At 39.9% G+C, this 27,443-nt stretch overlaps 2 protein-coding genes across 7 annotated transcripts in view; both read left to right on the forward strand.

The window, feature by feature from the left end:
• LOC120567168 (long-chain-fatty-acid--CoA ligase 1-like) overlaps positions 1-12,695 on the forward strand; it is a 30,069-nt gene extending 17,374 nt beyond the window's left edge. For 2 of the 4 annotated variants that reach the window (XM_039814031.1, XM_039814032.1), the window contains exons 7-23: positions 461-560; positions 687-862; positions 1,871-1,903; positions 2,005-2,056; positions 2,441-2,514; positions 2,753-2,847; positions 3,762-3,816; positions 3,976-4,110; positions 4,679-4,813; positions 6,722-6,817; positions 7,443-7,515; positions 7,641-7,729; positions 7,833-7,949; positions 8,970-9,113; positions 10,844-10,948; positions 11,795-11,866; positions 12,087-12,695. In XM_039814031.1, coding sequence (XP_039669965.1) covers positions 461-560; positions 687-862; positions 1,871-1,903; positions 2,005-2,056; positions 2,441-2,514; positions 2,753-2,847; positions 3,762-3,816; positions 3,976-4,110; positions 4,679-4,813; positions 6,722-6,817; positions 7,443-7,515; positions 7,641-7,729; positions 7,833-7,949; positions 8,970-9,113; positions 10,844-10,948; positions 11,795-11,866; positions 12,087-12,227 — 1,692 coding nt within the window. In that variant the 3' untranslated portion in view covers positions 12,228-12,695. Of the gene's footprint in view, positions 1-460; positions 561-686; positions 863-1,870; positions 1,904-2,004; positions 2,057-2,440; positions 2,515-2,752; positions 2,848-3,487; positions 3,566-3,738; positions 3,817-3,975; positions 4,111-4,678; positions 4,814-6,721; positions 6,818-7,442; positions 7,516-7,640; positions 7,730-7,832; positions 7,950-8,969; positions 9,114-10,843; positions 10,949-11,794; positions 11,867-12,086 lie in introns of all 4 variants that reach the window. The other 2 variants (XM_039814034.1, XM_039814033.1) reach the window with 2 other exon arrangements.
• A 1,938-nt stretch (positions 12,696-14,633) lies between these two features.
• On the forward strand, positions 14,634-27,125 carry cenpu (centromere protein U). 3 transcript variants are annotated; one of them, XM_039812603.1, is made up of 13 exons: positions 14,634-14,748; positions 15,534-15,588; positions 17,387-17,474; positions 18,387-18,615; positions 20,718-20,802; positions 21,806-21,883; positions 22,393-22,483; positions 22,933-23,053; positions 23,207-23,285; positions 25,376-25,423; positions 26,308-26,369; positions 26,586-26,742; positions 26,971-27,125. In XM_039812603.1, the coding sequence occupies exons 1-13, from the start codon at positions 14,744-14,746 to the stop codon at positions 27,082-27,084; spliced, it is 1,212 nt and encodes a 403-aa protein (XP_039668537.1). In that variant the 5' UTR covers positions 14,634-14,743; the 3' UTR covers positions 27,085-27,125. The 3 variants fall into 3 exon arrangements, with proteins under 3 accessions (XP_039668537.1, XP_039668535.1, XP_039668536.1); XM_039812601.1 differs by lacking the exon at positions 14,634-14,748 and adding an exon at positions 15,291-15,421; XM_039812602.1 differs by lacking the exon at positions 14,634-14,748 and adding an exon at positions 15,291-15,421 and having other exon boundaries at positions 22,393-22,478; positions 22,931-23,053.
• Positions 27,126-27,443: the final 318 nt, after the last annotated feature.

Genomic DNA, 27,443 nt, shown 5'->3' on the forward strand with positions numbered 1-27,443 from the left:
ACACTTAGAATAATAATCTGAGCCTGTCAAAAACAGCGCTTTTAGTGGACGGGAATTGACGATGCGCATTAGCCCTACATGGTTACATTGCAGCCTGGTTCTGCTGCCGGTCAAGCGTTCGCGCTCAATACTGGACCAATATCAAAGATTTTTGTTCACGTCACTAAGACACCAATGCATGGGAAAATAGGTTGAAAAATACCAAAATAACCCTTTAAAGTGATTTTCAGTAATGAAATTGAACCTTTAGTCAAACATATTAGGGAGGTATCTATAAAGTCAGATAGAGCTATCGGAGCCATCAGGGTACATATACACTCTATTTATAATCTTACCAGTTTTTTATCTGCTATTGTTTCTGATTGCTCTATAATGCCTGTTTATGTCTGTATATGTGTGTTTGTGTGTGTGTGTGTGTGTGTGTGTGTGTGTGTGTGTGTGTGTGTGTGTGTGTGTGTAGTGGACCATCTGTGAGCTGGCATGTTACACCTATTCTCTGGTGTCAGTCCCTCTGTACGACACACTGGGAACAGAAGCCATTGGTTACATTATAGACCTAGGTAAACCACAGCAGCAACAACAGAATTACATACACTCCATTGCCCCTATGGGCCAGTGTTGTTGTTGGTGAAGAACTGCGTGTGACCGGATCTGTCTGCATATGTGTTTGCATGTTGATTCTGCAGCTTCCATCTCGACTTTGGTGTGTGACGTGGTAGATAAAGTCAACCTGGTGCTGGACTGTGTCAAGGACAGGAAACACTCCGTAAAGACCATCGTTCTAATGGAGACCCCCAGTGCCGAGCTGGTCGACAGGTGTCAACAGGCTGGAATCCACATCCTCAGCCTGCAGGAGATGGAGGTCAGCGGGAAGCCACCTCTTCTTTTTTGTATTTCTTCATTTCTGAGTTGTTTTTGTATGTTCAGCTCTTCTCTTTAGTTAGTTTGGAAATATTCTATATTATTGTTTGCACAACAATTTCACGCTCAATGCTTTCTTCCTCTGTCCTTGGTTTTTTTCCCCCCAGTTTTTGTGTGTAACTTTTGATCTTGTTGGTTCTGGTTCTCCTATATGCTGACCTTACACCAAACTACTTTTCAAGCGATAATACAGAATTAAATCATGAGAGTCTTGCTAGAGGTGGGGCGCACTCCCGTCGTCTCAATCGTTTGGTGTTAGGTGTTCATAAAACTCAGACCCAGTCGGTCTTTTTCCCGTCTTGACGTTCCGACAAAATCAAACGTGTTTGCTATTATCGTAAGTTTTAAGTCTTGGCAGTGAAGTTAAATCACATAAACCTTGTCAACAACCAATGGGTGCGCTCCCTCCAGCACCGAACAGGAAGCAGTAAATGGCTAGAGCCAGTGTTGTTTATGGTTGCTACCATCCATGGTTGCTATGCCGCCGCGCTAAGCTAAACGCTAAAGAGTGAAAGTTGCAGATTTTCAACCCTTCTGAAGCGTGTCATCCAGCGGGAGATTTACCGGCGGATAAAAGCGGACCTCCGGGTACTGCCGCCATTCATCTGCACATACGGCAGAAAATCAGCAAACTTTCCCTCTGTTACCAGCTAACGCTATCGGTAGCTAGCTAGCTTGGTTTTTGGTTTTATCTTGCTTTTGTGTTTTTGCTTTCCTCTTTTGCTACCTTGTTGTGTGCTTACTTCTTGTTTTATTTTGTCAATTTAATTCATTCAGTTTCTTGTGTTCTTGCTCGTTTTCTTGTTGTGTTGTCTTCATTCCAGTTGTCTTGTTTTTTTATTTGGATTTTCATTATTACTGTGTTTTTTGTTGTTGCTTTCTTGTCATTTTCTTTGTCACTTTACACCATCCACAATGGCTTCATTAATGTGCTTTTCTTGCTGCGCAGTCCATCGGCAAGGCCAACCATCGCCAACCCATGGTAAGTAAACACTGGCCTGTAAGTGACTTGTTGCCAGTCAATACTTGAATTGACAACGATGTTGTGACACTGTTTGAACGTTGCCTCCCCAATCCCTGCAGCCTCCACGACCTAAGGACATGGCTCTCATCTGCTTTACCAGTGGAACAACCGGTGACACGCACACACACACACACACACACACACACACACACACACTAGAAGATGGATACCCGAACCGAGTGGTACCAGGGATCGGACATTTATATTTAGAAATTATGTTCGGATTCGGGTTGGGCTACGTCAAATCAGTGCGATAAGGCATTGCTCGGTTACTGCTCTCTCGGACGCTGGTCGGGCTCGGACAGAAAAATGCGTCCCGATCCGCTCTCTAACACACACACAGACAGTGAATTAGACAGTGAACGAGTATCTGAAATATATACCACATACACTTAAACTCTAAACTGTGTGTGTGTGTGTGTGTGTGTGTGTGTGTGTGTGTGTGTGTGTGTGTGTGTGTGTGTGTGTGTGTGTGTGTGTGTGTGTGTCTTGCAGGGAACCCAAAGGGAGCTATGCTGACACATGAGAATGTTGTGTCCAACTGCTCAGCCTTCATCAAATTGACAGAGGTGAGGCGCTAACAATAGTTAGGACATCTTTAGCTTCTGTGACAGGCATTTTTAGAAGGATTTAAATCGGGGGAGGAGGTTTCCTTCTCTATCTCCTTTACCTCTTTACCATCTCATTCTCTCCCTTCTTTTTCTCCTCCTTTCCTATATATATATATATATATATATATATATATATTTACACTGTCTTTTATTCTGCCATATTATAACCTTGCTTTATTGTTGCCATTCCACCCAGAGTTATGTGGGACCTCCAGTTGACCTGCTCAAACCCCCTAAATATCCCCTGTCCCCCACTCCTACCGCTTTTATTTTTAACCTTTATTTATCCAGGTAAGTCGATTGAGAACAAATTCTCATTTGCATCGACGACCTGTCGCATTCACACAGTTCCGCATTCATACCTGGAAGCTGCCCGGTACAACCACAGTCTGTGGTTACTTCAATGCCTAACGAATCTATCTCTTTCTCTCACAATGAATGTGTAATTGTGTAAAGGTGTTCACGAGATAGATCCAAACCTTTCATGAACTTGTGAATTTCGCCAGCCGTCTTCTCTCCTTGATGGAGACTGATGCTGTCTACACAGTGGGATCGATGGTGTTTTAAGCCTCCAATGTCGGGGATTAAAAAAAAACAACACCGCACGGTGGGAGGGGCTGTGTGTGTGTATGTGAGCGAGACACAAGTGACAGAGAGACGGAGGAGAGCAGGGAAAGGAAATGCAGAAGAACGTATTTTAAATAGCGTTTTAAAAAAAATGAAAAACATTGCGAAAACGCAATGTGCGGCAGCCGGTGTTGATAGTGAGGCACACCGCCACACAATAGTCTGTATGTGGGAAACACTGTCGCTTCTTTAACCATTAGGCTACCACTGACGACAATTGTTGTATTGACACTTCATCCCTAAAATCATCAGTATTTGTTTGAAGAGCGAGGCACTTTAATGAACTCTTTCCTCTTCTCTCCAGTCGTACGCTCAGACCACCTCAGATGATGTCATGCTGTCTTTTCTGCCTCTGGCCCACATGTTTGAGAGGGTGGTGGAGGTACACATATTAACACTGACTGCATTCCTTTTCCTGCCTGTGTGTGTGTGTGTGTGTGTGTGTGTGTTTGCTTCCCTGTCTGTTCGTCTGGCTCATGTCCATCGGTGTGTGTTTGGACCACTGTGTGTCCCCCGTCTGTGTGTTTGTATTCCTGTATCCGTGTGTGGTTTCAGGTTTGCTGTCCACTGTTTTGCAGTGATGTCCATATGTCCTTCCTGCCCTTGGCTCATATGTTTGAAAGAGTAGTACAGGTATTGCATGTTCCCTTAGTTCCCATAATCACCCTTTGTTAATTAACACACATCAATTTTCCTGAGAACCCCTGTGTTGTTAACCTTTCATTACATCTTTCAATACATACTCAGTTATGGTGACCTGTTAACTTTTCATCTTCCGGATGTTGCTGACAGGGACTGATGATAGTCAATGGAGCCCGGATTGGCTTTTTCCAGGGAGATATTCGTCTGCTGTCAGATGACCTGAACACGCTGAAACCTACTGTGTTTCCTGTGGTACCCCGACTCCTTAACAGAATGTATGATAAGGTAAGTGGGCACGATGGTGATACGATGCGTTCCATTTGTATGAGGAAGTCAAAATTTCTGCGTTCTAAGTCGGAAACACGCCCCCTAAAGTCGGATACCCTAAGCAAGCCGACCTTGAAATCCAACATGGCTGCCTCGTGCATCAACTGTAGCGAAAGCTGTAGTAATATACAGTTTATTAGCACTTCTGTCTTATTTGTGTCTCATTGAATCAGTCTTAAACTGTCTGACTTCTATCTGTTGACATGTTACGCTGTTTGTATGCACAAAAAACTGGTATTGCTAACAATGGCTAACCTGGATAGAGCAGACCCCACAGTGAAATCTGACTTGTTTTAAATGGAACGCGGTCAACTTGGGAGTTGATATCATTCCCAGCTCCAACTTCCGAGGTAAATGGAAAGCACTAATAGCCTTATAAAAAAGCATTGCACGTGAATCTCTGACCCATTATCCATCCATCATCCAACCATCCATGATGATGTTCTTATAATTATGGAGAGCGTGTGTGTGTGTGTGTGTGTGTGTGTGTGTGTGTGTGTGTGTGTGTCTCTGTGTCTGTGTGTAGATCTTTGGGCAGGCCAACACCTCTCTGAAGCGCTGGCTGCTGGGATTCGCCTACAGAAGGAAGCAGGCCGAGATAAGGAAAGGCATCGTGAGGAGAGACAGTATCTGGGATCGACTCATCTTCCGGAAGGTTCAGGTACACTGAGCCAGCACAGTTAAAACTCCTAGTAGGTCACTGTATAGTTGAGTGCTACATGTCCAGGAATGTTTTCACTAGGGCTGGTTGATACAATCGATTTAATTCTATTGACTCTAATTTCTGTTTCTGCGCAGTTAGGGGTGGGGGAAAAAATCGATACAGCATAGTATCGCAATATTTTTCGTGGCAATACTGTATCGATACACAGACGCCAAGTATCGATCTTTTATGATATATGTGTTGGTCAGTCTGTCTGCTTGAAAATCTGATTTTGCAGCAATAACATTGAAGTGAGATGAACAAACAGAAATGTATCTTTTTAGATAAAACAGATGTTGACAAAATTTTCCTTTGGGGACATCGTTTGAAATTGGGAAGAATTTGAAGTTGGAATATATCGCAGAATATTGCAATATGTTTAAAATTGCAATAATATTGTATCGTGACATAAGTATCGGGATGATATCGTATCGTGAGGCCTCTGGTGATTCCCACCCCTATGCGCAGTGTGTAACATGTCTATTGTCTACATTGTGAAAAATGTAGGTATTACAGTGTGCACAAAAATGCTACTTCATGTTAAAAAATGTATCCAGGTATCTTCCTGAATTTTGCAGTAAAATAACTAAAATCATAAAATTTTCATTGACATTGGCATTGATTTTGGTCTGTAAATAATTACACAATCAATTTGGGGGGGGGAGAAACAACTAAATTACAGTAACAGACAGACAGTACAGTAGAAAATAAAGCCATGACAGAAAGACTTTGTTTCTACAAAGGGGAAAGGTGTAGGCTAATTGCACCTACCACCCACCTACTGTTAATACCTCTACTCTCAAAAGTAAAATCAGATCAATTTCACACTGACCCTACTATACTAATTCCTGTCATAAAATAATTTTTTCGTTTTCCACTGATTTTCAGTTCTTTTTTAACATAAATAAAGTGGTTTTAGTCATCTGTTTTTTTACCTTCATAAAACAAAAATATATAAGTAACTAAAATAAATGTAACTTTAATAAAAGTAGTTTTGTTTAGAAACTAGTTTAAATGGTGGTTGAAGACTCATGTAGGGTTCAAACCACTGTGTAAGGTCATGTAGGCTTTGCAGACACGGGCCTAAGTCATATGTGGGGTTTCTAGGGACTGTTACATAACGCGTGCATTAATATCATAAGAGCACACACTAAAAGAAAAGATAAGATAAGCCTTTATCGATCCCCAGAGGGAAAGTTCACATGTTGCAGCAGCAGTAAAGACAGAGATAAGATCAGATAACTAGAGAAGTGAAAAAGAAGAATAAGAGGTACTGTATATACTAATATACGAATAGAAGTAAAAAAAGAAATGAGCTATAAAAGAGCAATTCAAGAACTAAAGACAAAGTACAACATTGTTATTAGGGCTGCAACTAACAATTATTTTCATTGTCTATTAATCTGTTGGTTATTTTCTCGATTAATCGATAAGGTGTTCTATAAAATGGCAAAAAATGCCGATCTGTGTTTGCCAAAATCAAGATGACATCCTAAATATCTTGTTTTGACAAATTCAGGTTACTGTCACAGAAGAGAAAAGAATCTATAAAATATTCACATTTAAGATGCTGGGATCAGAGAGCTTTTACTTTCTTTTTTTTTATAGAAAAATGACTCAAATCAGTTATCAAAATAGTTGGCAATTAATGTAATAGTTGACACTTATTGATTAATCTTTGCAGCTCTAATTGTTATCATCCTCAAACAGCCTTCACTAAAAGTGATTTAGATGGTTTAAGCTGTAAGGACATAGAAATTATGTTGCATTTTATCTGGTTGACTGATTATTTTTTTTAACATGGATTTGTCGTGGCTACAACTGCCAGAGCTGTCCAGTAATAAGGTGTTGTGCTGCCCTCTGCAGGCCAGCCTCGGCGGCCGCGTGCGTCTCATGCTGACTGGAGCTGCTCCCATCTCTCCTGCTGTCCTCAACTTCCTCAGAGCCGCAGTAGGCTGTCAGGTAGCACAAAGACACGCACACTCGCACAAACACCTGCACAAACACTCGCACAAAGACCCGCACACACACCCGCACAAACACTCGCACAAACACTCGCACAAAGACCCACACAAAGACCCGCACAAACACCCGCGCAAACATCCCCTCAAACACTCGCACAAACACCCGCACAAACGCTCGCACAAACACCGGCACAAACACTTGCACAAACACCCGCGCAAACATCCAATCAAACATCCGCTCAAACACTAGCTCAAACACTCGCACAAACGTCTGCTCAAACACTCGCACAAACACTCGCACAAACATCTGCTCAAACACTCGCACAAACATCTGCTCAAACACTCGCACAAACACTCGCACAAACATCTGCTCAAACACTCGCACAAACATCTGCTCAAACACTCGCAAAACCATCCGCACAAACACTCGCACAACCATCCGCACAAACACTAGCGCAAACACTCGAGTGGTCCTGTGAATTTTTTGATGTGGATTAAGATGAGGAGATTTAGAAGAGCGTCAAGCTATGGCTTCATTCAGTGGAAACCTACTAGTAGTAATGATAATAATAATAATCATCATAGTTCTCTCCACCCCCCCCTCTTCCCCCACACTGTCTCAGTTCTATGAAGGTTATGGACAGACAGAGTGCACTGCTGGATGCACCATGACCATGCCGGGTGAATGGAATGCAGGTAATGGATAACAAAGCTGCCTGACTTAATTCATTGTTTACAAGGCTACACGCTCTAAATTATGAAGAAAAAAGCTGACTGATTACTGCGGGCTATAAGAACTAAACTTGACGTCATGCCTGCAGGACACGTCGGAGCTCCTCTGCCCTGCAACTCCCTTAAACTGGTGGATGTGCCTGAGATGAACTACCTGGCTGCAAACGGCGAGGGAGAGGTGAAACACAAAGATACACATCATCATAGAAACTCTTTTATACATGATATTCATGATAATGGACGTCATTCATAAATGTGTGTGTGTGTGTGTGTGTCTCCAGGTGTGTGTGAAGGGTCCTAACGTGTTCCAGGGCTATCTGAAGGAGCCCGAGAAGACCGCCGAGGCTATTGATGCAGATGGTTGGCTTCACACTGGAGACGTAGGAAAATGGCTTCCTGTACGTTAAGTAATGTTGTTTGAGTTCAGCCTCACACATTTCTATGTCCATCCGTCCCATTCTTGTGAATACGATATCTCAGGAACCCCTGGAGGGAATTTCTTCAAATCTGGCAACAACATCCAATTGGGTTTAAGGATTTTTGGGGTGTTTTAAGACCCCAAAGTCGTCGTCCAGGCAGTGCTGCCTGGAAGGCACTTGGATTAGGCAATGGTTAGGGTTAAGGGTTAAGGTTAGGGTTAGGTGCCTTGAAGTCGACGGTCGCAGCGCTGCCTTGAAGTCGACATTGGGGGCTTTAAACACCATTGAGCGATTTTGGATGTCACTGTGATGTCACAAAACATGTGTTTGGCCATAACTGAAGAATTCCTACAGTAATTATCACACCATTTCACACAAATGAATACTAGGATAAATATCCAAAAGGTCAAAGATCAACTTCCCTGTAACGTCTTCTTTTTTTTTTATAAATTTTTTTTTTTCCAAGTCTGTGATATTTTCCAACGCACCTGCACAGAAGAATTGTTGGATAATAATAATAATAATAATAATCTGCAAAAAAACTCTTTTCTGGCCATTATTCGCATATAACTCAGGAACAGAAGGGCGGAGATCGTGTTCATATTTCACATTTGGTCAGATGCTGATTTGGTGACACTAATGTTGAAACTTGTGGTGATTGTGTAGATCCTATGTGCTGCCGGGTTGAAGCATCCATGTTTCTGCAAAAAATACACTTAATTCCATTTCAATGAATTGCTTCAAAGTCTTCACTACATATATTATGTACATACGTCTGGACAAACTGGATGTAAACTGCAACTTGACTGGTTGGTGGAGACATACAACCACAAGGCGGTCATTTCTAGTTTTATCAGCCTCACTTTGTTCATCTCGACTTCACACACATTTATTTCAGCCCAAGTTCATTGCATTGAGCTACATATCATAAAATGCTGTATTTCCAACAGCCTGTAGACATTTCATAGAATGTAATTGTGTGTGCATGTGTGTTGACAGAATGGCACTCTGAAGATCGTGGACAGGAAGAAGCACATCTTTAAGCTGGCACAGGGGGAGTACATTGCTCCGGAGAAAATAGAGAACATCTACATGAGGAGTGATGCAGTGGCACAGGTCTTTGTGCATGGAGACAGTCTGCAGGTAGGTTGGAGGATATTCTGAGTGTGTGTGTGTTTGTGTGTGTTGAGGATGTGTGTGGTATTATGCTAGGCCCACAAATTTACTCCTGGCTCCTTCTGACCTCTGTTCCCTTTGGAGAAAGTGTATCTCACTGGGATTGGTGAATTATGAAGCAAAGTCCAATGCTTCCTTCCACTGTAATCAATGGAACTGGGGACACCGGGCATGAGAGCGGCGCGTAATGGTGCGCATGCACCGCAGAGACTCACTCTACAAGCATCAAAATAGGACAATCTTCCATTTATATTTTTTATGTGAGGTGTGTGCGGCCCTTGTACACAGAAATGGATCCTAACGTGTCTATAATTGTTTTAAATTAAACTACCGATATACAGCGAGTGACTTGATGACGGTCACTGAGCGTATTGGCAGTTTTGTTTTGGGAGTTTCTGTTTATATTTCTTCTTATTTTCTTCGTTCCCTCACCAAAATAATGAAAACGTAAAACTATTATTACACTGGAAGGAACACTCACGGACAAAGTCGTACTTCTTGGAATAATACAGCCACCGTAGGCGTTAAAACGCGATCTTAATGGGAGGGGCTAGAAAGTAATATTCAGTTGGTTGTCATATACAATTTCACCACTAGATGGGAGAAATTCTTACACAATGTAGCTTTAAAATACAACAGGGGCATATTGCTGTTCAGTTAAGTGCCGTTATTATTTAAAGTTGACCATTCTTTTTATAATTATTCATGTGACAGTCATTGTTACTGTTATTTCTGTATGAAAGCTGCTTATTGTTAGAAGTTTGGTGAATTTATTACGGAGTTAATTCGAAAAGGCAGATTTAAATGAAGTCAGTGATGAAGGACAATATATAAAGTGCTATACACATGTTAGTGGTTCTAACAATGGCAGACTGGTCAGGGACCAATACACCTTTAATTATTTTAATTGATTAATTTCTTTTAGTATTCTTTAAAAAAGGACCATGTATGTTCCTCTTCCATGTGCACTGCATTTTGGCATTCTAAGCACACAATGTGTGTTGTCTCCAGTGAACTGGGACTATAATTTGGGAGGATTGAACAATTATTATAGGTTTTTATAATTGTACAACCCTCCCTTATTATAGTCTTAGTTGACTGGACCAGTAACTATATGGTTTTTGACCTTATATTTTGCTGGGGGGGAAATATCCAATGAATACACTGTGTTACAGTCATGTTTAAAGTGTGCATTATATTTATCACTTAATTATCTTTATAGTTTCTAGATTTCAGAGTCCAATTTCTTCAGTGTCTTTCTTTTCTACGTCCATTAATAGGCCTTCAAGGTAAAGGAAGCAAAGCATAGAATATGTAAAGAAGGAAACTCTGCCTCTGTAAAAAAACGCACCTAGCCAGGATGCCAAGTTAGACTAGGTCAAGCCTCGCTTTATCAGTTATCCTGGATTTATTAATTCTACTTTTGTGCAATACCCCCCTGGACACATTCAAATCACTCATCAAAACACACCTCTTCAGATTAGCCTTCCACATACAATGGTCTTACACATTATCTACTGTTAGTTACTGGTTTTATTGTTTTAATTGCTTTTTAATATGCTTGCTTTATGTGTTGGCTTTATTGCTTTGTCTGTTTTTAATGTGCTAAATGTGCTGGTTTCACTGTCAAGTGTCTTTGAGTACCATGTTAAGCGCTATATAAATAAAATTTATTATTATATTGTGTTTGTCTCCAGGCATGTCTGGTAGCAGTGGTGGTTCCTGACCCTGACTTCCTGTGTGGCTGGATAAAGAGGACCCTGGGACTGGAGGCCAGCTACCAGGAACTGTGTGGCAGAGCGGTAATACTTTTACATAATTAGATTACAGTATACAGTGGATTCAGACTGCATACATACGGTTTTCCTGTGTCCGCACTGTGAATCCATTTCCCTTTAGGACAATATTCATTTCATACCTATTAAGGTTTAATATGTTTATGTTTGCACCAACAACCAAGGCAAATCCCTGGTAAAGTGCTACTTACTTGGCAATAAATCCTTTTATGATTTCTCAGTTAAGCAATAAATCTCTTCATTCAGAGCAGTGATTCACACCCAGGCATGCAGTACATGTACACCAGGAGGTACTTCTGCAGTTGTGTTGGGGTTAGGTGTAAAGGTTGTGGAGTAGCTCACCTAACTTGAAGACAGTAGTAGAAATTATAGTTATGTACTTTTTTCAAATTGTAACTCATTTCTATTTCGCAAATTTGTTTTACAGAGAAAAAATAAATAAACAAAGAGGTCCGTGAAGTGGTGCGAGGCTGATCTTCATATGTTTATTATCACAATAAGTAATAAACTACAAGCTAATGAGCAAACGAGACTAGCCTCACAACCAAACTGCTTTAACACCTGAACACAAACTGTTGCCGTTGAGAGTGTGTGAAAACTTGACAGAGAATTCAAAAATAGAAGAAAAAAAACCTAAAGTAACAGATTAAATGGTTGAAAGATGCGGCTTTGATGACTCCAAGTGGTTGTTTTATGAATGAAAAATTGACCAAACATACTAAAGAAAAGTGACAAAAGATCATAGACAACACACCCACTTGACTTGTGTGTAAAAAAGAAAAAAGAAAAGAAAACACAGCTCATGTACCGAGTGTGAATTAAAAGAGCTACCTCTCTTTTATGTCCTCTCAGGAAGTCAAGGCAGCCATCTTGAAGGACATGGTGCAACTGGGCAAGGATGGAGGCCTCAAGTCCTTTGAGCAGGTAAAACACTCGCTCATATTTCGGCTGAGATTTGAAATATGAAATATCCTTTTCTGTATAGCACTGGGTAGCTCTGTAGACGTAATGTTCTTCCAAACTTTGTTTAGGCATGAGATGCTGTTTTCCTGGAACTGAAACATTATCATCCTGCCTAACGCCACCTGCCAACTTGTGTGCGTGCGTGCGTGCGGTGTGTGCGTGTGCGTGCGGTCCTTTTTAGGTGAGGGCCATCTGCATCCACACCGAGCTGTTCTCAATCGAGAACGGCCTGCTCACTCCAACAATGAAGGCCAAGAGGAACGAAATGCGACAGTACTTCAGATCCCAGATAGACAAACTGTACGCCGGGATTAAAATGTAGAAGGAGAGCAACATGGAAGACCAGACACACAAGCTACCAAAGGCAAAAAAAAGGAAGCGGGCAGCACAAGCTAAAGCACACACAGGGAGGCAAATGAGGGGATCCCGTCTTACCAAAAGGACCATCAGCATGTCTAGTCCTCATGATTCAGAGCATTTAGAACAAAAAAAATGACCTTTAGGTGCCACAAGACCTCCGAAGGTCCAGAGTAGACTTTATGCTTAAAATAAATTCTATTCTATCTAGTTTTTGATGAAATAGTTTTGCCTATGCTATATACAGTACAAATATGTAACAATGTGTTGATTCCAATCAGCTATTTTGTGATAATATCTCCATTAAGGATGCTTTTTAAAGGGAAATTTGCAGCTCTGTAGCATCGGACATCTCAGGACTTCAGTGGCAAGAACCACACACGCGCACACACACACACACACACACACACACACACACACACGTCTTTTAACTTCAACGATAGAGGAAGATCCCATTGAAGGTTAAGTTTGGATTAAAAGCCATATTAATCACTTTGTAAGCTGCACACTACAACTTAAACATTTCAGGTCTTTGATGAGATTTTTTCTGTCTTTGTGACGTGATTTTATATGATTTGTTTCTTGAGGTTGTTGGTTTTTTTGCGGTAGAAAGTTGAAATCCACAATGGATATTGGGATTGTTTCAGATGGGTCCTTAAATCTTTTCAATAATAAGTTTGGGTCCTATTAGGACCCTGAGAAACCAGCAGAGTGAGCCATATTAAAGATAATCTAAACAAAGCTAGCTGGAAACGGGGCATTCAGGTACTAATGAACAGTCAGGACATACGGAAACTGTGTCACTGTTTTAATTTATTTATTATGGGAACATGAAGGGAAGAGAATAGTTGAAGAAATCGTTCTTAAATTATTATAATAATACTAAAGTAGGGTTCAATTATACATTTCTAAGTAACATGGTTTACAACCTGAATGAAATCCTTTTGAATGTTTTATAGTTAAAATTATATGGAAGAACTTTTGACTACGGTCTTGCTCTGACTGTTTTTCACTGTCATCCCAGATTTGTTTTGTAAAGATTTTAATTTAAAATCAATAAAAATAAATAAATAAAAAGAGCTTTGTGATCTCATGTACTTTGCTTTGTCAGTGCTGTGTGTACAATGGTAAATACATTTAGGTATGTAGTTCAGTCCTATTGTATTTATTACTCCAAGGGATTGTATATGATATGTATAGGCCAGGACAGTTTTTAATCCTCATATTTTATTTAGTAGTGATTTTATTGTCTATATTCAAGATATAATACATTCTAAGATATAGAAAAACAAAAAGCCATCCCTTTCTCTTGCTCAGGTGCTAAAACTAGAATTGTGTTTTAGGTTGTTTTTTAAAAACTTAATACTTCCACTGCTCTTTATAAACTAAGTATATAAACGCGTTTTTTGTTGTACTTTGTTCCCTTGAAATAAAAGATCGATCAGAGCCCTGAGCTTTATTTTGGCTCTTCAGAAATCTATGGGTGACGTTACATATTGATCAGATATGTATACATACAGTACAGGCCAAAGGTTTGGACACACCTTCTCATTCAAATGCGTTTCCTTTTTATTTTCATGACTATTTACATTGTAGATTCTCACTGAAGGCATCAAAATTATGAATGAACACATGGAATTATGTACTTAACAAAAAAGTGTGAAATAACTGAAAACATGTCTTATATTTTAGATTCTTCAAAGTAGCCACCCTTTGCTTTTTTATTAATAAGGGACAAAATTCCACTTATTAACCCTGACAAAGCACACCTGTGACGTGAAAACCATTTCAGGTGACTACCTCATGAAGCTCATTGAGAGAACACCAAGGGTTTGCAGAGTTATCAAAAAAAGCAATGGGTGGCTACTTTGAAGAATCTAAAATATAAGACATGTTTTCAGTTATTTCACACTTTTTTGTTAAGTACATAATTACATATGTGTTCATTCATAGTTTTGATGCCTTCAGTGAGAATCTACAATGTAAATAGTCATGAAAATAAAGAAACACATTGAATGAGAAGGTGTGTCCAAACTTTTGGCCTGTACTGTACATCAGAGCAAAACTGTATTTGATGCATGGATGTATTGATTTGATCAGAGCAGATCATGGATGTTTTACAGTAAGAGAAGCAGATACTGAGCCCTTTCGCTTTCCGTAGGACCGAAATTTAAATGATTCCGCTTGGGATAGATATACATTTTCAGTGCAGATATTTATTTTAAGCTAAGTGTATCCATACTGTGTCACTGTAAAATTAAGGCTAAAGCGTTGTAATGTTATGCACATAAACTCTCATTTTGAGATGTAACGTTTTCGTCGTTATAAAGATTAACTATTGTACCCCCTCCCACCCCTCCCCTGTATATCTGAAATGGTACAGTCCGGAACTTCAAGCATTTTGCGGGAAGCGGTATCAATTCGAGCTGCGGAGTGTTTACAAAACAAACTTCTTACTTCATTAAGCTACAGTTGTTCCAAATGAGGTGAGAACTATCAGTTATGAGTTTATCTAGTTGGTAAAGTCACGAATTTCATTTGTAAAGTTGACAATATAACGTTGCCCCGCTCTAAGTTACAGGCAAATGTAACACATTCATAACATTAGTAACGTTATGCTTAGAAACCGGTCACGTCTTGTGCTGCTAGTTTCGGCATGTAGCTAGCTAGCTAACCTTATCGTTACACTAACCTTAGCTAATTTACAACTTTCAGAATTGATTCGTTCTTTTCGCAACAAACCCTAATTTGGAAGAAACGTGTGTGATAAGAGAAAAAATAAGTTATTTGTTTGTGCTGGTAATAAGCATAACGTTACCAAATGGTAAAATATATGGACATTTACAACTTAAAAAAAACACACATTTGTAAGGAAATTAGCTTTGCAGTAGTCTAGTCTCGCATTGCCAGACCTATCTCCAAAGCGCTGCGGAGGAAGGTCTGGCAATGCGAGACTAGGGTTAGGTTTGCGGTTAATACATGAATGTACAACGTCTATTAAATGGAGTTTGGCTTGAGGTTAGCCACATAGCAGCTAAACAGAATGAAACAACGGCTCCCTACGAGATTTGGGGCTCAGCCATTTGGCTGTAGTAGGGCTCAGCAACACAAGCCTGGAGTTGTGTGTCACTTGAGCTTGGAGGATTGCTCAACGACTCAGTAAGCAGGTTGGAGGTGTCCCCTCACCTGGTGACGGTGATGGCTCAAATATTGAAGATGATGATGATGATGATGATGATGATGATGAATATGTGCTTCTATGTCTCCACAGTGCCAAAAAGGCCAGAGGAGCCAAAGCGCTCACGGCGACACAACATGAGAGTCAAGTGAGTTGGTCAATACTACACTACTGATTCGATGAAAATTTGTATTGGCAAAAAAAAAAAAAAAAAGGGAGGAAAATAGAGCTGGGCGATATGGAGAAAATCAGATATCACGATATTCTTGACCAAATACATCTATGTCGAAATCGATATTGTTATCATCCATCAAAACTCTATATTACGATATTGTAGGGTTGACTATTGGTGCTTTGCCAGATCCTCCTCCAAAGCGCGCTGTAGGAGAGTCTGGCTACTCCACATAGCATTCGGGGGTTTGGGAGGAAAACGTGCTCTGGTTTATTGACATTTCTTTAAACTAACCACAGTCGTCTTGGGCGGTGCTAAGCCCCGGAGAAAAGCTGCGTTGCCGCTGCAAAATAGGTCGGAAGGAACTTGTTTTGGTCGAACATGTGTACGTTCAAAAGTAGTTTTAGTCGTGCAACAGAAAACTCAGATTGGACAGATAGTCTAGCTAGCTGTCTGGATTTACCCTGCAGAGATCTGAGGAGCAGTTAACCATAGCAGAGCCTGTCTATGGAGAGCCTGTTCACTCCCTATCTCACTCCCTATTAGCCCCATTGTACCAACCCAGAATTTTCCAGAGAGTGGAAGTTCTCCCCTTATTAGACATTCTCTGGTGAAATCCGGCAGATTTTCCGGCAGCAATGGAGCAATCCCGGAAGTGGAACGTCAAGGATATAGACTATTAGTTGACTAACACTCGTATGATTTAATCGACAGATCTGTAAAACTGAGTTTCTCCACAAAGAATCATGCCACCCCACCACTTTAAATATTGTGTTTTCCAGAGAAATAAGTCTTGGAAAAAATTAGTCATTCAGCATGAAAAATAACTTAACTGACTAAAAGTTAGTTGACTAATAGACTAAGAGGGGGCAGCCCTAACTAGGGTCATATATCGATATGGATGTAATGTCCATATTTTGCCCAGCCCCAGAGGGAAATGGCTCATTCCCTTGTCAATTGTATTTTTCTTCTCTCAGTCAAAATGATGAGGAGTCTTTATGTTTGAAAAAGAAAAATGGTCAGCAGATAAAAACCGAAATGGATACGGTTTTGATGTCAGTCTTGTAATCTACACTGCTGCGTAGGGGTGGGGATCACCAGAGGCCTCAGGATACGATATCATCACAATGCTTATGTCACCATACAATATTATTGCGATTTTAAACATATTGCAATATTCTGCGATATATTGTAATTTATTAAAATCAAAAAGTTCTTATTTTTCTAAAAATATCTATCTATTATCTATCACCTTTTTTTCCCCAATTTCAAATGATGACTTTGTCAACATCTGTTTTATCTAAAAAGATACATTTCTCTGTTTGTTCATCTCTCTTCAATTACATTGCTGCAAAATGGGATTGTCAAGCAGACAAACTGATCAACACAAACGTAATAATAGATCGATACTTGCCGTCTGTGTATCGATACAGTATTGCCACGGAAAATATCGTCATCCTATGCTGTATCGTTTTTTTCCCCCACCCTACTGCTGTGCTGAAATACAAAAAACAATGAGCAACATTTTGATGTTTTGTTGGTCTAGTGGGAGGGGCTTAAGATATATAAGCCACTAAAGCATGGGGGTGTTCAGTCTGAGGGTGGCTTCAATCCAGACATCATGTTATCTCCTTTTAAAGCCGATTCCCAACGCTTTCTTTAACACTATGTCTGCAATTGTGTTATTACACTGGACTTAAAGTTAACTTGATTGACTGTACATTATGGAATTGTAATTTGTTTGTTTTTTTACCTCTGTTGTGTTCAAATCCAGAAAGGTTCATGTAAAGATCAAATGGATTCTCCCAACCTGTCTGCTATAGAGAGAGGCAGCTTCCTGGAGGGACTGCAGCTGAATTATGGTAAGGGTCTTTACACCGCACGGCTATATATCCCTATCCATGTCAGTGTCATTATGTCTCTACAATTCTTGAAAAAAAGCAGGAAACTATTTTCATTTGACACCTTAAACATAACCAAATGGAAAGCCCGAGTTAAAGCCAAATACAGCACTCCAAAAGGTTTGCTAAACTTAATATTGTAAATGGAGGAGAAAAGCTAATGTTGCTCATATTTAATTTCATCTATGAAGTACCATGATACTATTACAAGGGCATAAATAATGCATTGTGTTGTATATTTGGTTTTCTACTCCTAATCTAGTTACAGTTTTGACAACAATGTGTCGTTCTACTGCAGCACTTGTTCAAACAGATTTCCCAAAGGCAGTGTTGTAGTCAAGACCACCTAAACCGAGTCTGTGTATCGAGACTGAGTCCAAGACCAGGCCAGTGCCAGACAGCCAGAACTTCTTCTTTTGTCTGCAAGATTCACTTTTCTCGGGAGTGCGTGAGAAGAGGGGGTTAACAGTAACACATTTCAAATTAGAAATGATTCAAGTTATTGGTTGCATTTAAAGCAGGCAAGTTCTACATCCAATCACAGTAATGATATGAATGCATAAAATGCACATGCGGTTTATGATATCCCCGCAGTTGTGGTCTTGACAGGTGTTGGAATAAAATCCTGAGTCCTCTTCATCCGAGACGAGAGTAAAAATGCGGCCGATTCCGAGACGAGACCGAGACCTTCAAAAAGTGGTCTTGAGACCGATCTTGAGTACTAAAACACTGACAAAAGGCAAACTATTTTCTTCATGTCTGCCTCTGTTTCTTCGCGAATCCTTTGTGTAGCCCTGACCCTTGTTTCCAGAACCTAGCCTAATGTCACACCACCAGTCTTGTGCTGACCCCGCAAACTCTTGTGTTGCCAAGGTAACCCCCTGCACAGCACCGCCATGGAGGAAGATTTAAACGTCTTGGAGGAGGAACGGGTGAACGGAGGAAAAGCTCTGAGAAAGGTGACTCCTCAGAGGTCGAAGACGACCGTTAAACCGAGTGGGGCTGCCGCGAAGAGGAAGGAGACCGAGAGGGATGGAGAGAATGAGGAAGAGAAGAAGAAGAAAAGGAGGAGTAGAAGTACTGTAGGGACGCCTGCAGCGAGGTGAGCTCACAAAGAAGTTCCTCTCTGGACCAGTGGTTCTCAACCTGTCGCGAGATGGTTGGGGAAAGAAAAAAAAAAAGGAAAATCATATTCTAGACTGGGGAATGGTTTTTACATGACCGTGTGAAGTTTGGTACATTTCATGTGTTATATTCAGAGCTTTATTTGTGAATTAGGAGGTCCTGGAACACAGAAAGGGGTCTGAAGGCGGGTCAGGGGGAGAGAAAAAGACACAAACATTGGACAAGGCTAGGTGCAACTGCTAAAACTTAAACTACCAGCACACAAACTCACAGCATTCAAAATAATCACTCAAAATCAGCAGGGGGAGGCGCGTTCAAACAGCTGTTTACACCAGTTTGCAGCTCTATTTCTCGTTGTTGAGGGGGGAGGGGGGTCGAGAACACCAACCTCATTATTTTGGGGGGGTCGCGCCTCAAAAAGGTTGAGAACCACTGCTCTAGAGTAAGGTTAATATATAATTCACAGAGTTCCTGATGAATCATTTTGGTCTATGAAGACATAATGCAATAAAAGGTAATGGAAAAAATGTTGTTCAAAGAATGATTGGAATATTATTAAGCAAATAAGTAATTATTATACTAATACTAATTTGAAAAAGAAGTACTTTTTTTTTTTCCATACTCTTAAAGTGATGGTTCGGAGTAATTTCACCCTAGGGTCCTTTGCACCATGACCTCGAGCCAAACACCCCCCCAGAAGCTTTTTTCACCTGGGTCTAACATTGGGAGAGTTAGCGTAGAGTAGCGTTATCAGCTGAATAGCTTAGCCGGGAGGGCTAATGGACTACCGTTTTGTATCTAGAATAAATTACATACCAATAATGTCCGAAATGATACCAAACTTTTACAGTAGTACAAATAGGTTATGCACTCATAAAACGATGGATTGGAAAGTTTGTAAGTACACCAGAAGTTTATGTAAATAACACTTGCCTGTTGGCTTCTGCTCTCTGCTGTTGCTGTTACTGGCAGTAAGCCGAGTGCTTAGGGCCGTCTACAAATTACAACCCCGAAAAGAGATGCAACAAAAATATTTATTAATTTTACTTCTTTTTTTTTTTTTTTAAGTAAGTGCTGTAATATAACTAGCAGGAGACAAGTTATAATTGAGGTAAGTTTGGAGACACTACCTTATTTAATCATTAAATTAATAAATATTTTGTTGTATCTCTTTTTGGTGTTGTAATTTGTAGACTGCCCTAAGCACTCAGTAGCAACAGCAGCAGCAGAGACGAGAAACCAACAGGCAAGTGTTATTTACATAAACTTCTGGTGTACTTACAAAATTTCCAATCCATCGTTTTATGAGTACATAACCTATTTGTACTAGTGTAGAAGTTTGGTATCATTTCGGGCATTATTAGTGGGGTCATTTACGAGATACAAACGTGGGTCCATTAGCCTCTGCGCTAAGCTGTTCAGCTGATAACGCTACTCTAGCTAACTCTGCCAATGTTCGACCCAGGTGAAAAAAGCTTCTGGGGGGGTGTTTGGCTCGAGGTCATGGTGCGAAGGCTGAAATTACTCCGAACCATCACTTTAAAAACAAAACAAAAGGCTAAATGTCCAATAGTTTACAAAATAAAGAATGTTCAGGGTTCTTCTTCATCTGAGGAGGAGAGAGCAGCCAAGCCCTGTTTTTAGGAGGCAGATCTGAAGTTTGGCTTTGGTTTGCTGCAGTTTGGTCAGCTTGATTTGTTCCTCTGCCAGGAGTATCTGTGCTTCTGCTTTTTCACTTTCTCGTTTAGACATGGGGACAAGATCATTTCTATTTTTATTTTATTTTTACTTTACTATACTGAATAGCTTAATTGGTAGCCTATGTCTACTTCATCTACTTTATAACTGTTACAACGGTTACACAAGTCAAGTGCAAAATATAAATAAAAGTATATACACTACATGATACAAATGTATTATTTGACCAATTTTAAAGTTTGATGGGCCATCTTGAAGAAATTGTGGTGTTGCACCTAACAGTCTGGCTGATATGGCCGCATGGCCAGGCCCTTTTCTATTCTGTTTGTTAATATTCTGCCTTCCCATCAAATTGGTTATCCGTCTCTGTGTCCCCACAAGGCAAGTGAAAAACCAGCAGGTGAAGAAAGGCAAGAAGAGAAGGAGTGAGTCAGGAAGTGGAGTGTCCAGTGACCCTGAGTCACAGGTAAGGAGGTGAATAGTAAAGTCTCCAACAAGGGTAGTATCCCAAAGATCTTCAACAGGGCGTCCGCGACCCCTAGGGGGTCCTTTAGAGTTACAGCACGGGGCCCTCCAAATTAACGTTTGATAATTTTTTGGAAAGTTTATTTTTCTTCCAAAAATTTAAGTATGTCTTAAAATAGACATTAACATGAATTTAGCATATTAGAAATAGGGCTGGGTGATATGGAGAAAATCAAATATCACGCTATTTTTTACCAAATACCTATATCTATACCGCAACGATATTGTATTGTTGACTATTGGTGCTTTCACAAAATATTTACACTGAGATTTTTGATAAATAATCATCAGTAATGTGGATATAATGACTAAGTGGGTAAAGGCAAATAACAGAACAGCTAGAACAGTCTGGTAAGTTCAGAAAATGACATCACTTTACTGTAATGCAGCCTTTAAAACCAGTGAAAGACACCACTAATGCCATATTACGATATCCAAAATCGAAGACGATATCTAGTCTCCTATCACAATATCTATATAATATCGATATATTGCCCAGCTCTAATTAGAAAAGATGAATTGAATCGAATTCATGAAAACAAAAAACATTTAATTTACACTACACAACACTGATGATAGGCTTACTATAGTTAAGGTAGCCACTATGGTAGCCATCCACAGATATAGTTAAGCTTAATGATTCACTGTGACTTCCACATGTATGTATAACATCAAAACATGATGTATAAATATTACATGACGTTTCACTAATCTGTCCATGTTTAATATGCAGCTAAATTATATACGTGTAGTAGTGGGTCCCTGCTGTTTCTCTTTCAGCTAAGGGGTCCTTGCTCTAAAAACGTTGGAGACCCCTGCTCTACCACAAATGTTGTGCTAATACGGTCACAGGAACTTCCTGTATGACTAGTTAAGTGGAGACTGTGCATATGCTGAGACAGTGTTACGTGTTACGTTTATGCTACGTTTATTTCTTCTTCCAGGAGCAATCTAACACTGGCACTGCTCCGCGGAGCTGGAAGAAAGTCCTGTCCTCTGAGGAGGAGGAGGACAGGAGTTGGGTATGGACTAACCCCTATTTTCCACCGGGTGCGTCTGCGCTGCGTTCCGGAGGCGCTGCGACCCCCGCGTTCAATCGCTGCCATTCAAGTCAATGTTTGAAATTCCACGCCGTGTCCCAGTAGAATGCGTAAAGCGGCTCTCCGCTAGGTTCTATTTTCTCCTCTACGGCTCCACGGACGACGAGAGATTCATCTTGGAGGTTGAAAAACACAATAGACATCACAGATCCTTTTTATAAGGACAACGGCAGAAAAAAAAATTACAGGAGTGCTATGAGTGGAAGGTAGATACTAGCTTGACGCTCCGCTTCTGAGACGCTCCCGGTGTGGTATGGCGCGTGGCGGAGGACGGAACAAAACCGGAACACAGCACAGGCGCGCCCAGTGGAGAATCGGAGTAACTTCTGCAGATTGTTGTAACCAGGAGCCTAGCATCCACAGGTTTGTGGCCCATGTGTGACCTTTCACTTTGGTTGTATTTGTCTTTTTTCTTCATGTCATTTATCCAGTGCCCAAGTCCAAAGAAGGCCAAGTGGTATCAGTTGACCAGAACCAGAAAGTCTTCGTCTGATAAGTCTAAATCTAGAAAGTCTTCATCAGGTAAGGGATGAGAGCACAAGAGGCTAAGCTGCGTCAAGCTAAGTCAAACGTCACTGTGTACTTCAGAATTGAATCTCAGATGTTATATTTCAACCCTGTTTAAGGTCATTATATTCTGACATTTTGGAAAATTTTACTCTCTTGCCGAGAGTTACATTAGAACATCGATGCCACTCTCATGTCTGTACATTAAATATGAAGCTGACAGATATTTGAGTAGTATTGATCTTCTCATCAAACTCTCAGCAAGAAAACAATTTCTTGGTATAAACTGGACTTTGGAGGTTGTTTTGTCTAATCTATTTCATTATACAGCACAAAATACTAATTCTGGACATAAAATAAGCTTGCGTTTTGGAAATCTAGTAATGGGTTTTAAATTCCTAATGTGAGCTGTCTTTTTACTCCGCGAAAATGGAACCACAAAAACCAAATTCTCCCACGTGAAGGCCGTGCATCTGCAGAACCAGAGACGGCCCACACGGATAAACCGAAGAAGAGGAGACATCAGGGAGGAACCGAGTTGGAGCTGGTGCTGGATGCCTTCCTTGACTTCTGTGACCAGTACAGGTAAACAAAGCTATTCAAACAAGTAGCCTGTAATCTCTCCCTTCCATATCATGACAACACAATTTTAATATTTTTTTGTTGCAAATATTGCAGTTGGACATGGTTACATTCCTTGCGTGTGTGTGTGCGGGCGTGTGCGTGTGTGTTTTACAGGGAGTCTGTGGAGTCTAAAGCAGTCAAACAGTCCATTGATTGCTTCTGCTCCAATGTAAAAGAGCAACTCTTGGAAAAGGTCAGACTTCATAAATTCTGTTTTTTATTTGAGGCACCAAAAAGTTGAAGCAAAAGAGCAACTGGAACATATTTCCGGTTAACATTTAGAGGTTTAGACATACTTTTGTTCACCAGAAGAATGAAAAAATGCTGTGTGTACTGTACACTCAACTTAATCAGGGTATACAGTACAGGCCAAAAGTTTGGACACACCTTCTCATTCAATGCGTTTCCTTTTTATTTTCATGACTATTTACATTGTAGATTCTCACTGAAGGCATCAAAACTATGAATGAACACATATGGAATTATGTACTTAACAAAAAAGTGTAAAATAACTGAAAACATGTCTCATATTTTAGATTCTTCAAAGTAGCCACCCTTTGCTTTTTTATTAATAAGGGAAAAAATTCCACTAATTAACCCTGACAAAGCACACCTGTGAAGTGAAAACCATTTCAGGTGACTACCTCATGAAGCTCATTGAGAGAACACCAAGGGTTTGCAGAGTTATCAAAAAAAGCAAAGGGTGGCTACTTTGAAGAATCTAAAATATAAGACATGTTTTCAATTATTTCACACTTTTTTGTTAAGTACATAATTCCACATGTGTTCATTCATAGTTTTGATGCCTTCAGTCAGAATCTACAATGTAAATAGTCATGAAAATAAAGAAACACATTGAATGAGAAGGTGTGTCCAAACTTTTGGCCTGTACTGTATATAACAATAGGCAATTACAGTTACAACCAAATTTCAAAACTGTTTAAGCATTGTGACGCATAGGAGGTCGTGAAACATTTATAACACAGGAAGACAGTGCTATACTTTTATATTTTCAGTTTTAGAATCATCATTACCATTGATGTGCATTAGGGGTGTGCAAAAAAATCGATTCACATTTGTATCGCGATTCAAGCTCTACCGGTTCCAAATTGATTGATAGAATTCCAAAAATCAATTATTTTTATTTTATTTATTTATTTATTTTTATAAATGCCGTGTATACTATTGTCCTGAAATGAGTTTAGCTCGCCATTCTGATGGCGCTGTGTCAAATTCACCCTGACGCCTGGGCACTTGTTATAATCAAAAGACGAACGAGTGCAGCAGAAGTAGTTTATGGCGCAAACAATGGCAAACCTCACAGAAAGAATTACTCAACCTGCTCCATCCTCATTGAAGGCTAGAGTTTGGGCGCATTTCTGCTTTTATAACCTCGAGGGGAAGACGGAACTTGATAGGAATCATGCTATATGCAGGCTTTGCAAAATGAAAGTTAAGTATTTTGCAAACACCACAAACTTGAGAACTCACATGGCGCCCCATCACCCAGAGATTAACATTAAAGACGTGGACGAACAACCTAAATTCAACCAACTCTTTCAATGCTCTAAACTCCCACACCAAACTCTGACCGAAAAGCTCTCTTTATTCAACAGTTTTATTTTGTACTTGAACTAAATGTATTTGAAAGCTGGCCAAAGGCTTGGCACTTGGCAGTATTTAGTTGCAAATGTTTTTATTTTTGTATGAAGACATATAAAGTAATATCAGACTACATTTAATTAGTTTTTTTAATTGTATGTCTACTGCAATCACATGGGAAAAGTAACTACATTTACATACTGTGAATCGTTTCTTTTTTTTTTTAATCGAGAATCGGTTTTGAATCGAATCTTAAGCCTAAAAATCAATATTGAATCGTGACGTTTTGTGAATCGTGCACCCCTATAATGTGCATACATTCCAGCTAAGTGTTTTTGATCTACAGTGCCAGTTAGGATTTGGCCATACTGGATTTTTAAGCAGCAGATTATTTTTTATTTTATTTTTTTTTAACAGTTTCTTTATTGACATTTTTATAAAATAAGTGATAACAGAAGGGTGTAACAAAAGACCATGTCATTTTCAGCAGCAGATTTTTATAACCACACTGATCATCTATAACAACTTTTTTAATGCCAAAAATGTTAAAAAGAAATTATAGTTGTATTGATCAATTCTACAGTAAATGAGATCATACATATACCTTGATACTAACTAATATCAGAATTCAAATCAAACACATGTACTGTATATTCTCTGGTGTTTTTTTTTCTGTTCCAGATCTCTTCTTCCAAGGAGCTCAAGGTTTTAAAAAGAGAGAACGCCAAGGTAACTATGGCAACCAGCTTTTTCACCCTGCTAGTGCCATGGCTCACGGGATGGCAATGTCAGTCAGTTGATCTACTATTTTGGTCCGGACTGAAATATCTCAACAGCTATTGAATGAATTAAGATTTTAATTTTATACAGACATTCATGGTCCTTTAGCACCACCATGAGGTTGAGAGTTGTGGTTTTGGGTGAAATGTCCAAATCCACTACTTAGGTTAATGACAAAATACTAGCAGTATGCTGAACCATATGAAGGTGAACATGGTAAACATCAGCAATATGGACTTGGTGACTTGGACTCGAGTCGACTCAAATCCTCGTTTTGATGACTTGTGATTTGACTCGACAAATGACGTGAGACTTGACTTGAGGCATGATGACTCGGTGTGATTTGCGTGTATTCATACGTTTTGAATATTAGCTGTTAAATATAAAGTAATATAAATGTAATGTTGCCATGTTTCTGTCTAACTGCTATGCAGTGGCAGCAGCGCAAACTGTGAATCATGATTGGACGACTGAAGGGAAGGACTCGACTTGACTTGACGTAACCTGTGACTTGACTTAACTTGTCCCTCACTTGAGCAAAGAGACTTGGTCACAACACTGGTAAACATTATACAGTACCTGCTAAACATCAGCATGTCAGCACTCGATGGCAGCCTGTACTGTACGGCACAGACTGGTTAAGCAAGTTTAGATACCCCTGAGCTGTCAGCGCATGTTAAAAACTTGTTTGAGTGCGACAGTGCTAAATAAGTTCCCCAGGTTTCAAAGTGTGTGTGTGTGTGTGTGTGTGTGTGTGTGTGTGTGTGTGTGTGTGTGTGTGTGTGTGTGTGTGTGTGTGTGTGTGTGTGTGTGTGTGTGCGCGCGTGTGTCAGGTGGGTTCTTCGATCCGTACAAAGACTCAGAGACTGTTGGAGGCCAAAAATGAGCTGATGAGGTGAGGTCAGATTACTGTAATGTTTTATTGTCTATAAAGTATTCCCTTTCAAAATAATTGGTCATTTAAACAACCATGGCGTTGCCAGTTAGAAGCATAACTAACACAAAACTGTTTCAAATAATTAGTAACATACCTTTCCTAAAAAGTAAAACATCATGTAAAGATTGTTTTCAAGTTCTTACACTGCCCTTTACACGGTGTGTGGTTGGTCAGGGCGGAGAGGCAGGTGTGGCTGCTGCAAAAGGAGAAAGTTGAACTTAAAGCCCGATTAGCTGATCTGAGACGAGGCCAAGCCTTTCTGCATGACATCCGAGAGCTGAACAGACAATACCTGGACTACCGACACAAACACCCCAAAGAAAAAGAGATGGTACACACACACACACACACACACACACACACACTGATATGTATAAATATTGACTTAAAAAATAATGGAAATAATTACTTGAATACTTCCTGGTTATTTGTGTGTCTTGGCCATAGGAACAACTGTATCAATGCAAACTATCTTTACCTGATGCTTCTCAGGAGTTGTAATAAAACTCTTATAGTGACATTTTCTGACAGCGACTTTCCTTTCCTCTCCTCCGTCCAGTATGGGGCGTCCAGCTTGCCAGCTCTGCTATTGGAGACCAAACATGTTCAGGCAGTAGAGCATCAGCTGAGAGGGATCGATAACCAAGTCAAAAAAAAAAACGAAGAAGAATGAGACTCGAAAATAATGCGCTACACGCAATGCACACAGTTTCACACAGGTTATACACTCAAAAACTACATTTAAGCAATACTAAGGTTGCTGGCATTTTTAAGGCCTTAATACAGAAAGCACCTTAACATTTTGGATTATGTTTCTGCCCAAATGCTGCCTATACTGGATCATTGTTGGGTAAAAAAAACCAATACTGTAAGTTTAATAAATGCAAAAAAGAAGAGCACTTTTTGTGTGTGTTTTTGTTTTTTTACAAAAGAATGTCAGAAGTTCTATTTCTGGGTGATGTTGAATGCTTGAAGTCAAATTGGTTTCCCTTGTATGAGTTGTTAGTAATTTTCCCTAACCCTAAGGAATTG

Source organism: Perca fluviatilis, chromosome 10 (assembly GCF_010015445.1).
Source record: "Perca fluviatilis chromosome 10, GENO_Pfluv_1.0, whole genome shotgun sequence".
In the NCBI taxonomy this organism is placed as follows: domain Eukaryota; kingdom Metazoa; phylum Chordata; class Actinopteri; order Perciformes; family Percidae; genus Perca; species Perca fluviatilis.